A 14,452-nucleotide genomic window follows, 5' to 3' on the forward strand; every position below is an offset into this window, starting at 1 on the left:
ACAGGGAAAAGTCTAATAGTTATTAAATCTGTAATTATCAATCCAGATTTGACAGATATGAAGAGTATCGTTTTCAAGTACCATACTTTAATTCCCGAGGAGATTATTTTTCATGTTTAATATTTTGCAAAGATACAGACAAACATGATTTTATTTTTTTACCATTCTTTGTTGCCCTTCACCGGAACTGACCTGATGATGATGACAAAGATTACAAAGAGCAATTATTTGCACTGAATATGCATTTTGGAGAATTCTGTGAACTGTATACAATGGCAAGCTACATTTCCACGCTTTGTGGAGAAATACTGTATGTGGAGTCAGATATATCTGTATATAGTTTGACCTTTGTACATATCTATACATACGAGTATTCATGCTCCTGATCACTCCAGCCTTTGGTTCTTTTATTTTCATCGAGAGGCATTTGCTGACTGCATCGTGCTTGAATCTGAATAAAGACATGTACAGCGCCAGTATCTATGAAATGACGACTATAAAACATTGAAAATGAAAAAAAAACTGCTGTTTGTGTCTTTGGTTGTGTCAGAAATGCATTAATGGAGTTGAAGCTGCAGTATTTCTATCGCTATTTTGGTTTTCTGTGCTGGTATTACCATTTTTACATGTAATCTGGATCATATAATCAGATTCCAAAACTAAGCACTCATATTTATATTACATTTTAAAATACTCATAATCAGACTACGCTTTATTGATTCATGATTACAAACAAGAGCAATAAACCATTCATAATGTAGTGATTGTTATTATTGCTTATATATACATTTTACTATTATTTTATCTTAAGAAAATAAGATGATAATCTAAGAAAATAACAGTTGACATTTATTCTAAAGAATGTTTTACAAATACAGCCCCTGGATAAAAAAATAAAATAAAAAAAATAAGACACCTTTTGCCGAATTAAAAATATAGTGCACAGCTGCTGTTTGAAATATTTCACACATGCTTTAAAAAAACAATTATTATTCCAGGGTGGCACAAGTAAAAACTTTTTCAACAGGTTCACATATTAAAGAGTTTGCAAAACATTTACAATTGCATATTTTACAAAACATAAATAAATTCAAACTTTATGCAAAACGACCAAAAGCATGAAAAATGTTTTTTCTTCTAATATTAACATATACAGGCCCTCCTTTAATAAAAGGCCATCATAGCACCTACTGCGAAACATCATTTCATGTAATTTCATATAACACCGATGTTTCTTTATCAAACGTTACAGTCTGTCAAAGAGGTAAAACAAATACAGCTCGTGTTCAGCTACTGATTCTGTGAAATTAGTAAAAACCTGGGACTTATAAAACACAATCCAGCAGCATAAACAAAGAGTTATGAAATCCAAAGGCACTTTTTTCTTGTCGAGTCAAAAGTGAATCTGGCAACAGTACTGAAACACAGACAACATGAAAATCCCCTGAAAGCGTGATGAAGGATGGAGTCTGAGCTGTGAGGAGTAAAGTGCATCTGTGTGTTTGTGTCCCGCCGCAGCGGCTCAGCTGGGACTGATTCTCCTCTAGACCTCGTGAGGGACACCTAAAAAAATACAATTACAACCTCTGAAATCACATTATATCACATCACACGTATGTATTACAGTTGACTAAAACTGAACCTGAAGCCATTAAAAGCAGTTACTACTTTAAAATACTTGTTAACTGAAATAAAATATTAATAAAATTAAACACTTCATTAGCTAAGTTAACTAAAACTGCAATAACTATAAAAATGGACTTAAGAGAAAAAAAAATTGCTAAATGTGATAAAAACAACTACTAAAAAATGGATTCATATGCACTAATAAATAGATTTAGCTCTAAGTTTGTAGTGTTTTTCTTCATCTCGAGCAGGTTTACGTTGTGAGCATGTGAGGCCGATCCATCCACTCAGACACAGGCATCGTCCGTTCCTGCGGTCGCACAGAGAGCCGTTCTCACAGTCGCAGCTGAGTGCACAGTCAGGTCCGAACCGCATCACACTGCAGTCTGACACACACACACACATCACACACACAGTCATAAAGACATCATCATCATGAGCGTGCAGCGGTGTCCCTGCACTCACCGCTGTCACACCGGACGCCCGTCTTTCCTGAGGCACAGATACACCTGCCGCTCACCGGGTCACACGCGGTGTCCTCCGCACAGTCACATGACCGAGAGCAGTTCACACCAAACCTGCCCTGCTCACATTCTGAAGGACAAAAAGAGCGCTTTGATTTGGTGCTTTTTGTTTAATGCTTATTTTATTTCAAGTAACGAAAAATCTGTTTAAGGTTTTAATTAATTTTAGTGCTTTAACATAAAATTAACCATAATAAGAAATGTTTCCTTGGCTAAAAGCAGAAATAAAACGAGCTGAAATGTGTTTTATTATTATTATGATTATTATTAGTATTTATTAAGTATTATATTTAATTATACATTAAAAACAATAATTATACTGTATTGTTATTATTGTACATATTGTGTTGCTAGTATTATTAAATATATTAAATACAAATATTTTTTAATCTTTAGTTCTAATGTTTGCATATACGTTTTAATTTAGTTCTCTCTCTGTGTGTGTGTGTGTGTGTGTATGTGTGTATATATATATACTGTACATGTGTGTGTGTGTGTGTATACATACATATTTGCATTGCAAAAATAAAAAGTTTGCAGTTTTTTTTATATTTTCCTTTAGCTATTAGCTAATGTTTATTGTATGTTTATCTCAAATAATGGCTTTATGGTTTTAGTTATATAGTTAAGATAACAATAATATGTGACCCTGGAGCACAAAACCAGTCTTAAGTCGCTGGGATGTATTTGTAGCAATAGCCAAAAAAACATTGTGTGCGTCAATACTATCGATTTTTATATTATTCCGAAACTTATTAGGATATTAAGTAAAGATCGTTTCCTGAAGATATTTTGTACATTTCCTACTGTAAATATATCAAAACATTTTTTGATTAGTAAAATGCATTCCTAAGAATTCATTTGGACAACTTTAAAGGTGATTTTCTCAGTATTTTGAACTTTTTGCTCCCTCAGATTCCAGATTTTCAAATAGTTGTATCTCGGCCAAATATTGTCCGCTCCTAATAAACCACACATCAATGGAAAGCTTATTTATTGATAAAAATCGACCCTTATGACTGGTTTTGTGGTCCAGGGACACACGTTAAATACATGATGCAACTGATTTGACTAAAGTATTATGTGTAAAGGCTTAATATGTGCACATCTTCATGAAATATACATCAATTCTTAAGAAAATGAATTTCAACAATCAGGAATTGACTTACGGTTTAAAAAATTATACTTAGGAAAAGAATCTCATATTTGAAAATAAAAGGCAGATTGACTACAGTCTGTGTGTGTGTGTGTGTGTGTGTGTGTGTGTGTGTGTGTGTGTGTGTGTGTGTGTGTGTGTGTGTGTGTGTGTGAGTGTGTGTGTGTGTGTGTGTGTGTGAGTGTGTGTGTCTGTGTGTGTGTGTGTGTGTGTGTGTGTGTGTGAGTGTGTGTGTGTGTGTGTGTGTGTGAGTGTGTGTGTCTGTGTGTGTGTGTGTGTGTGTGTGTGTGTGTCTGTGAGTGTGTGTGTGTGTGTGTGTGTGTCTGTGTGTGTGTGTGTGTGTGTGTGTGTGTGTGTGTGTGTGTGTGTGTGTGTGTGTGTGTGTGTGTGTGTGTGAGAGTGTGTGTGTGTGTGTGTGTGTCTGTGTGTGTGTGTGTGTGTGTGTGTGTGTGTGTGTGTGTGTGTGAGTGTGTGTGTGTGTGTGTATGTGTGTGTGTCTGTGTCTGTGTGTGTGTGTGTGGACTGATGTAGATGATGAACGTCTGACCTCTTTCACAGCGAGAGCCGTGGAATCCAGCGGGACAGAGACACTGTCCGGTTCTGGGGTCACATGAAGCCCCGTTCACACAGTCACAGAGCTGCTGACAGCCAGAGCCGAACAGACCGGCGGGACACGCTGAAACACACACACACACAAACACCGTCAGCACACAGCAAACACTCGGTCAGTGCTGCAGGGAGAGCTCCTCCTGGATCTCACCGTGTTGACAGAGATGACCGTAATATCCCGGCTGACACCGGCAGCTTCCTGTCACGCGGTCACATGTGCTGTTATTCTGACACAAACACTGCAGAGCACAGTCAGGACCGAAGAGACCCTCGGCACACTCTGACAACACACACACACACACACACATTAAATCATAAAACCCAGCCACAGATACAAACAGAACACAGCTGAAGCAGGACAGCATATACAATTATATATATATATATATATATATATATATATATATATATATATATATATATATATATATAATACATAATAAATATGTATCAATATTATAAAATATTATATTTATTTCTTATTTGTCTCATTTAAAGACTAATATACAGTCAAATGTTGCAATATTGTTAAACTATACTATATTTTTATTATACATATGTACTATTATATATAATTATAGAATGTTATAAATGTATTATTACATACTTGTTTCATTTAGATAATGATATATTTTTTTCAATCATTCCCCCCCCCCAAAAAAAAAAAGTTTTTTATTATATATTTTGTGTTTGTGTTATTTTTTTTTTAACTGCTACATTATTTCATATATAATACTTAACAGATAATTGACAGATTCAAATATTTGAAAATGTAATTGCACTTTGTAATTGCACTTTGATTTATATATTTTAGCTGGATCAAATGAATATTTGTAGCTATATTGCATTTCCATCACACATCAAACTAAAACAAGAATCCAGATCGAATAAGTGTTAAGAAAGAAGTCAATGGATCCATAAGCATTTATTTTATAGATGAACAGATCAATTAATAATAATGCATTTCAAAAGAGTCTGTCCAGAAATAAAAGTTTTTACTTTCTGATATCAATTTGACACTAAATATAAATCAAGACGCTGTAACATGATTTTAAATGCGGTTTTGGTGGCAGTGTCTTCTGGTGGTACTTGGGTAAAAACAGGAAGTTAACCCCACACTGAAACTGTTTGCACATGTATTTAAGCCAATATGTTTGAAGTTTAATTTACATCACATCAACAGCATGTCGAGTTTCTGACGTCAGACTGATTAGAATATTTGACCTATTTATTGACGTCAATTTGATGGCTTTTCAGCATCAGTTTTCCACTGGAATGACTCCTGGATGATGGATCATGTCAGATTAATAAATGGTTATTAAAGCTAGAATAAGAGCATCATTATGAGCTCTAGCGATGATGATATATGTCACCTCTCTCACAGCGCGAGCCGGTCCAGCCGAGGCCACATGAACAGTTTCCAGAGCCGGCGTCACACAGGCCTCTGTTACTGCAGTCACAACGCTGAGAGCAGCCCAGTCCGAAGCGGCCCGCGGGACACACTACACACACACACACACCGCTGTCAGACGTCTGAGAACACACATCTAACCGTCACCGAACACCAGCTCACCTTCCTCTCCCACACACACGCCGGTGACCGGGTCACTCCTCGCCCCCTTTCCACAGACGGCCACGCGGCCACAGTCCGGCCCGTAGCGTCCCGCCGGACACGCTGAACACCAGACCGGACGGGACGAGAGGAGAAGAGAGCTGTTGAAACACTGCTGTCTGAGACACATGCATGTATTTGTGAGTGTTTGTTATGTGACTCACCGAGATGACAGCGGGCCCCGATGAATCCGGCCGGACACTCACAGGCGCCCGAGACTGAAAGACAAACGCCTCCGTTCACACACTCACAGTGACGCTCGCAGCCGGGACCGTAGAAACCCTCGGCACACGCTACACAGCAAACATCCAAAACAGCAGCATCAGTACCAGTCAATACACTCCACACAAACTTTACAATCACTCACCTATTATAGTCAAATAACCTTTTATCTAAAACGGATTCACAATTTCTCTCTTCTTTTTTTCTTTTTTCTTACCCCTTTTGACATTACTACTTTAATATCATATAGTTCATATTTAAATATTTACACCCTTTAATATTACAATAATTTAAAAGCACATTCACTTGTTCACAGTATTCATATTTTGTTTCATGGTGAAAGATTGTATTTTTATTTTTAAATCATTTATTTTAACCTCACATTTGTATTAATTTATTAAGTGTTTTTATTTAATTGATAAAATAATATTATTTATAATAATAACTTTATTTCTTATTCATTTTATTTGAGCTTTTCTTATTTTATTTTTAGTGTTTTAGTATGTTTTTATTTTCAAATGTATTATATTTCAAACTTTTATGAGTTTATCAATTTTAGGCAAGAGTATAGTTAGTTTTATTTTAAAATGTATTTAAATTTACATTTTTGTCACTTTATATTATATTTGCTGTGTTTTAAAAGTTACCTTAAATTTGATATTTTTAGGATTTTATAAATTTTGGTTTGTTGCATTTTTGATTGTATTTTAGTTTGATTGTATTTATTTTAAATGTATTACTTTATGATTTAAGTTTTAATGAGATTTTTATTTATTTATTTTATTATTGATATTATTTTATTTGCTTGTGTTTTAAAATATCCTTAAATTTAAATGTTATATTTTTAGGATTTTATACAATTGGTAAGTTTCAGTTTCATTGTATTTATTTTCAAATGTATTATTTTATGTTTTAAGTTTAATTGAGATTTTTATTTATTTATTCATTTATTTTATTTTTATTTTTCATTTTAATTTGACTTTTTAAGAAAGACTCATTAATTTTTTTTAAAGATTTTTTATTTTATTTTAACCTCAAATCTAGTAAGTGTTTTCATTTATTTGAATTTTAAAATGTACCTTGATTTAGCATTTTTTAGGATTTTCTGTATTGTTAGTTGCTCAGCTCACGAACCCCGTGCAGTTCTCGACTGATGTAAACCACAGCAGAGGAACAAACCCAAAACATCCTCTCAGTCCCAATATGAATCCAGTGGTTTGTGGAAGCTTGAATGCATCCCTCACCCTGTTCACACTTGGGTCCTGTGAATCCAGGCGCGCAGTAACACACTCCAGACACCGGGTGGCACAGCTGGTTTCTCTCTGAACACTGACACAGCTGATTACAGTTGATGCCGAAGGTGCCGGGCAGACAGACTGTTGAGACCCACACGGATGATGAGGTTTTTTAGAACGACTCTTGTGCTGCAGTAATTTGTGAAGCTGCAGACTCACTCTGCTCGCAGCCGTTGCCCGTGTAGCCGCGAGGGCAGCCGCAGCGTCCCGTCACGTGATGGCATGATGTACCCGGCGGGCAGGAGCAGCGCTGGACACAGTCCTGACCATATGAGCCCGGCAGACAAGCTGACACACACACAGAGTGTTACACACACACACACACTGGACACAAACAAAAAAGACCAACTTTGACGAGACATAGCCCCACGTGAGGATTTCAGACAAGCATGTGCGTGACCACTGTGTGAGAACATACCTCACAATGGGGTATAAATTGTTGTTAAGTTGATATAAACATTAAAATAACATCTGAAATGTAACGAGCAGCATTTGCGGATGAGCGTACAAATCCTGTTCAACATCCTGGACACTGAAGTGATGGTCACACAGGTTATGAACTGACCTTTCTCACAGTGTCTTCCTCTCCATCCTGCAGGACAGAGACACTGTCCGCTCACATGATGACAGGGAGCAGCGTGATCACACTCACACCGGCCCTCACAGCCGAGTCCAAACCGCCCGGATACACACGCTGACACACACACACACACACACTGCTGATCATGATCATTACACCCTCACTCTTCCCTACACACATAGATTACACGTCAAATAAGACATTTTTCACTTCTCTAGAAAGGTTTTTTTACGATCATTTGTTCCCCATATGTTCAGAGAAACACAAAAAGCCCACACAAGCTCAGTTTATTTCCAGTGTTGATGTATTTCTACTGAGCTGAGGTGGACAAATGAAGCTTTGGTTTCCATCACAGAATGTTCTTGTGTTCAGCAAACGTCTGTAGAGGATCTTACCATTCTCACAGCGCTGTCCCGTCCAGCCCGGCTTACAATCACAGCGACCCGTCTGTGTGTCACACTGAGCACCGTTCAGACACTCACATCTGTCCTGACAGTCTGAGCCGAAGCGATCCGCTGGACACTCTGACAAAACACACACACACACACACACGCACGCACACACACACGCACGCACGCACGCACACACACACGCACGCACGCACACACACACACACGCACACACACACGCGCACGCACACACACATCAACATGAAGCATATATTTACAAAACATTGATGAGCATTATATACAAATAATAAATGATATACACATAAATAAATATAAGACATTGCATAATTAAATGTATATTAGTAGTACACAAATTATACATAAATGTAATAAATATGTTCACTTAATTATACACTTTACAGAAATTGTAAATTATGCATAAATATATGCAAATGCTGTGCATCACATCAGTTACAGAAAAAATATTATCACTTAAATGGGTGGGGGGGTATTTTTCCCTTGCCAATATAATTTTTAGTATATATAAGTAAATAAATATAAATAAATACATATTTCTTCCGTATATATATATATATATATATATATATATATATATACAGTACAGACCAAAAGTTTGGAAAATTACTATTTTTAATGTTTTTGAAAGAAGTTTCTTCTGCTCATCAAGCCTGCATTTATTTGATCAAAAATACAGAATAAACAGTAATATTGTGAAATATTATTACAACTTAAAATAATAGTTTTCTATTTGAATATACTTAAAAAAAAAATAATTTATTCCTGTGATGCAAAGCTGAATTTTCAGCATCATTCCTCCAGCCTTCAGTGTCACATGTAACATCCAGTCTGTCACATGATCATTTAGAAATCATTCTAATATTCTGATTTATTATGAGTGTTGGAAACAGTTCTGCTGTCTAATATATTTGATGAATAAAAGGTTAAAAAGAACTGCATTTACTCAAAATAAAATAAAAATTCTAATAATATATATTCTAATAATATATTTTCTTTACTATCACTTTTTATCAATTTAACACATCCTTGCTATGTTAATATTGATTTTATTAAAAAAAAAGAAAGAAAAAAAATTACTGACCCCAAATTACTGACCAGTAGTGTATATTGTTATTACAAAATATTTATATTTTAAAAACATTTTTTTTTACTTTTTATTCATGAAAGTATCCTAAAAAAGTATCACATGTTCTGAAAAAATATTAAGCAGCAGAACTGTTTCCAACTTTGATAATGAATCATATTAGAATGATTTCTAAAGGATCATGTGATAATGATCCTAAAAATTCAGCTTTGCATCACAGAAATAAATGATCATTTAAAGTATAATAAATTTAAAAACAATTATTTTAAATTGTAATAATATTTCACAATATTACTGTTTATTCTGTATTTTTGATCAAATAAATGCAGGCTTGATGAGCAGAAGAAACTTCTTTCAAAAACATTAAAAATAGTAATGTTTCCAAACTTTTGGTCTGTACTGTATATATATATATATATATATATATATATATATATATATATATATATATATATATATATATATATATATATATATATATATATATCCTGAATATAATGTGTAAATGCAAATATGGATATTTTGTCTACATCTCAATATAACTATACCTTTATTATAAGCATATAAATATAATTTTTATTATAACTGTGCATACTGTATATAGTTATCAATGTAAATAGTTTACTGTATTAATTTTTGTAACTGCATCTCACTAATCTAAACCAAAATAAGTATTTGGCTGGGGTGCCAAAAGGTCCTCACAGTTAGTGACAATGCTAATAAACATCTTTTCTACACACTTCAGCATGGCTGAGAGGGCTAGGGAGATTACCAACAACAACATATATTTACAAATAGTGATTGGAGTGAATAGAGATACAGTAATTACAGCTGCATGTGATAGACAGTAATAATTCATATAGTTCAATATCTGCACTGATACATGTACAGGATACATAGGCATACTGTTTTCATTAAAAAAGCAAGAACATCTGCCTATTGACATGCCTAATAGTATATATATATATTTATTTATTTATATATATATATTCAGGCTTATAAATATAAGTGACCTGACATTCAGCCAAGTATGGTGACCCATACTCAGAATTTGTGCTCTGCATTTAACCCATCCGAAGTGCACACACACAGCAGTGAACACACACACACACACACTGTGAACACACACACGGAGAGCCCCGGGGAACAGTTGGGGGTTCAATGCCTTGCTCAAGGGCACCTCAGTCGTGGTATTACTGGCCCGAGACTCAAACCCATAACCCTAGGGTTAGGAGTCAAACTCTCTAACCACTAGGCCACGACTTCCCACATATATAGTCACAATTTACATTTATATATATTCACTATATATTCAGATTTTTATAGAATTATTTCTTGTTTGGCACCTCATAACACACACACACACACACACACACACATATATATATGGTAAAAAAAAATTATTCGAGAGCAAAAAAACAGAAACAACTGGAGAGGAGGAATGGAACGGACCATAAGTTTAAATAAATAAATATTAGATTCAATTATTTATTAAACACTGTATTTTTTTTATTATATATATATATATATATATATATATATATATATATATATATATATATATATATATATATAACACTTGTATCACATATACTCTGCTTTTTGCTTTATTTTGAAGTTTAGCTTAGAGTTTGAGACTAAATGAACCTGCATGTAAACGTTCACCCTGGAGCAGCGCACATAACTCTTACGAGGTGCGAGGAGAAGAAACCAAGATCTAGAAATAGAGGCCGGGACTAAAGTGTCTGCGGTTGCCAAAACCATCTCACACACAGGTTAACAAATACTGAAAAGTGAAATACCAGCATGACATTATATATATGATGCAATGCCTGGAAATCAGTGGCTATTTTCCTTCCCAACTTCGCACCTCAAGATCAATTGTATGTATTTATTATATATAAAATACATAAAATATAGAAACATTTACATACACTAGATTGTGTCATGTCCTGGTTATTTTGTGTTCTCAATTCTCCCAGTTAAAAAATAAAATGTAAAAACACTGAGTTTCCACACTGCCAATAATAGTTTCCTATGCTAGTCAGCACACTGCACTTTACACTGTCAAATACAATAAAGTGTGTATGTATCGAACATTGCTTATATCATAGCCACTCACCCAGTTCACAGGCTGAACCCGTCCATCCGCTGGGACATAAGCAGCGGCCGCTCTCAGGGTCACAGGAACCCCCGCTCTGACACAGACACCTCTGAGCACAGCCCGTCCCGAAGAAACCCGGAGAACAACCTGGAAAACAGCAATACCAAATCTGAACTAGAACACCAAAACCATATACACTCATACAGGAGATGTCATAACATCAGAAACACTGCTTTTCTTCTTAAGAGGCTACTCTACTTGTCATCATCAATGAGCATTATGGGTATTGTGTTCCTGGTAACTTTTATGAAAATAATACATAATACACATCTAGGGGCCTGTTTGTGTATGAAAGTGGATTGTGTTGAAACAACACAGAATTACTGCAGCAAGTCCCAGTATTTACTCAGCTGTAACTAGAGGATAATCTTTGATAACTCTAGCCATGTTCAAAGTCACATAAATCACCTTTCTTCCCCATTTTGATGCTTGGTTTGAACTAACAAAATAATAAAAAATAAATTATACGCAAACTTTGGAAAAAAAGCTTTAAAGCACAAATTTTTGAAAACAACACAATTACTGTCTCAGTGTAAACTACAAAGACCTGAAATTTTGAAATCAGTGACATCGTGCACATGTATATTATGTTTTCATGTCGTGTGTGTTTAAAAGTGACAAATACTGCAACCATAATAGTGCGATTTTAGTCTTTAGTTTTTGAGGATCTGAATGAAAGGGGCTCAATTTGACAGCGATGTCGTCATTTTAAACTTTCTACACATCAAAGAATCTGGAAAAATAGATCACTGTTTCCACAAAAATATGAAACAGCACAACTGTTTTAACATTCATAATAATAATTGCTTCTTGAGCAGAAAAATCATCATATTAAAATGATTTCTGAAGGAACACAGGTATAAATTACATTTAAAAAATATTTAAATAGGAAGCAGTCATTTTAGGTTTAATACTATTTCACAATATTACTGCTTTTACTGTACTTGTGATAAAAAAAATGCAGCCTTAATGAGCATAAAAGACTTCAAAAACCTTACAGATTCCAAACTATGTATATATATATATATATATATATATATACACTGAACAAAATTATAAACAATACTTTTTTTTTTCCCCCTATTTTCATGAGCTGAACTCAATGATCTAAGACTTTTTCTATGTACACAAAAGGCCTATTTCTCTCAAATATTGTTCACAAATCTGTCTAAATCTGTGTTAGTGAGCAGGTGTGGCATATCCAGATGCTGATTAGACAGCAGGATTATTGCACAGGTTTGCCTTAGGCTGGCCACAATAAAAGGCCACTCTATAATGTGCAGTTTTACTGTATTGGGGGGGTCTGGGGGTGTCCGAAAACCAGTCAGTATCTGGTGTGAGCACCATTTGCCTCACGCAGTGCAACACATCTCCTTCGCATAGAAATGATCACGTTGTTTATTGTGGCCTGTGGGATGTTGGTCCACTTTTCAATGGCTGTGTGAAGTTGCTGGATATTGGCGGGAACTGGAACACGCTGTCGTATACACCGATCCAGAGCATCCCAAACATGCTCAATGGGTAAAATGTCCGGTGAGTATGCTGGTCATGCAAGAACTGGGATGTTTTCACTTTCAGGAATTGTGTACAGATCCTTGCAACATGAAGCCTTGCATTATCATGCTGCAACATGATGTGATGGTCGTGGATGAATGGCACAACAATGGGCCTCAGGATCTCGTCACGGTATCTCTGTGCATTCAAAATGCCATCAATAAAATGCACCTGTTGTCCATAACATACACCTGCCCATACCATAACCCCACCGCCACCATGGGCCACTAGATCCACAGCGTTGACATCAGCAAACCGCTCACCCACACAACATCATACACACTGTCTGCTTTGTGCCCTTTACAGTGAAAACCAGGATTCATCTGTGAAGAGAACTCCTCTCCAGAGTGCCAGATGCCATCGAATGTGAACATTTGCCCACTCAAGTCGGTTACGATTACGAACTGCTGTCAGGTCGAGACCCCAATGAGAATGACGAGCATGCAGATGAGCTTCCCTGAGACAGTTTCTGACAGTTTGTGCAGAAATTGTTTGGTTATGCAAACCGATTGTTGCAGCAGCTGTCTGGGTGGCTGGTCTCAGATGATCTTGAAGGTGAAGATGCTGGATGTGGAGGTCCTGGGCTGGTGTGGTTACATGTGGTCTGCGGTTGTGAGGCCAGTTGGATCTACTGCCAAATTCACTGAAACACCTTTGGAGATGGCTTATAGTAGAGAAATGAACATTCAGTTCATGGGCAACAGCTCTGGTGGACATTCCAGCAGTCAGCATGCCAACTACACGCTCTCTCAAAACTTGAGACATCTGTGGCATTGTGCTGTGTGATAAAACTGCACATTATAGAGTGGCATTATAGAGTGCCACATCTGTGAGGTGGATGGATTATTTAGATTTAGACAATAATTCTTGTGAACAATATTTCAGAGAAACAGGCCTTTTGTGTACATAGAAAAATGGGGGTCAAAACAAAAGTGTTGCTTTTATAATTTTGCTCAGTGTAGTATATGATGTATATATATAAAACATTGTAATGAATGAAGCGTCAGTATCTTACGTTGTGAGCAGGTGTCTCCTGTCCAGCCTGCGCTGCACTCACACTGACCGCTGACAGCGTCACAGCTGCTGTTATTGTGACAAACACACGTCTGAGAACAGCTCACTCCGTACAGGCCAGCAGGACATGCTACAGGCCAGACAAACACACAAACATTACTCCCTGGAAGACAGATAAAAGAAGTTATAATCCTGCATTTAACTAAAAGCTCACTTTGGTTACAATGTGGGCCGATCCAGCCGGGCCGACAGGCACATTCACCGCTGACATGATCACAGAGCCCTCCGTTCAAACACACACACCTCTGCTGACAGTCCAGACCATAGAAACCCTGCGGACAGGCTGGACACACACATAAACGGTCAAAAATAACGTATTCCTTAAAACGACTGATGTTAATATATGAGAAGTGGAACAAACATACCTTTTTCACAGAACGTTCCAGTCCAGCCAATCTTACAGGTGCAAGCTCCGCCCACATGGTCACATGATGCCTGGTTTTCACACTGGCAGCGATGCTTACAGCCCGGGCCGAATGATCCAGCAGTGCATCCTGGGACAGATACAGATCACATCAAATGCA

General features: G+C 36.3%; 1 protein-coding gene across 2 annotated transcripts in view; it reads right to left on the reverse strand.

Annotated features, from left to right (window-relative positions):
• Nucleotides 1-389: 389 nt before the first annotated feature.
• megf6b (multiple EGF-like-domains 6b) overlaps nt 390-14,452 on the reverse strand; it is an 88,145-nt gene continuing 74,082 nt past the window's right edge. For both annotated transcript variants that reach the window (XM_059537222.1, XM_059537223.1), the window contains 16 exons: nt 14,294-14,422; nt 14,083-14,211; nt 13,870-13,998; nt 11,259-11,387; nt 8,020-8,148; nt 7,610-7,738; nt 7,204-7,332; nt 6,994-7,125; nt 5,692-5,820; nt 5,489-5,590; nt 5,289-5,417; nt 4,067-4,195; nt 3,854-3,982; nt 2,092-2,220; nt 1,884-2,012; nt 390-1,563 (listed from right to left, as the gene is read on the reverse strand). In XM_059537222.1, the coding sequence (XP_059393205.1) occupies nt 1,544-1,563; nt 1,884-2,012; nt 2,092-2,220; nt 3,854-3,982; nt 4,067-4,195; nt 5,289-5,417; nt 5,489-5,590; nt 5,692-5,820; nt 6,994-7,125; nt 7,204-7,332; nt 7,610-7,738; nt 8,020-8,148; nt 11,259-11,387; nt 13,870-13,998; nt 14,083-14,211; nt 14,294-14,422 (1,931 nt within the window). In that variant the 3' untranslated portion in view covers nt 390-1,543. The remainder of the gene's footprint in view (nt 1,564-1,883; nt 2,013-2,091; nt 2,221-3,853; nt 3,983-4,066; nt 4,196-5,288; nt 5,418-5,488; nt 5,591-5,691; nt 5,821-6,993; nt 7,126-7,203; nt 7,333-7,609; nt 7,739-8,019; nt 8,149-11,258; nt 11,388-13,869; nt 13,999-14,082; nt 14,212-14,293; nt 14,423-14,452) is intronic.

The sequence above is a fragment of the Carassius carassius genome, chromosome 44 (assembly GCF_963082965.1).
Source record: "Carassius carassius chromosome 44, fCarCar2.1, whole genome shotgun sequence".
Classification (NCBI taxonomy): domain Eukaryota; kingdom Metazoa; phylum Chordata; class Actinopteri; order Cypriniformes; family Cyprinidae; genus Carassius; species Carassius carassius.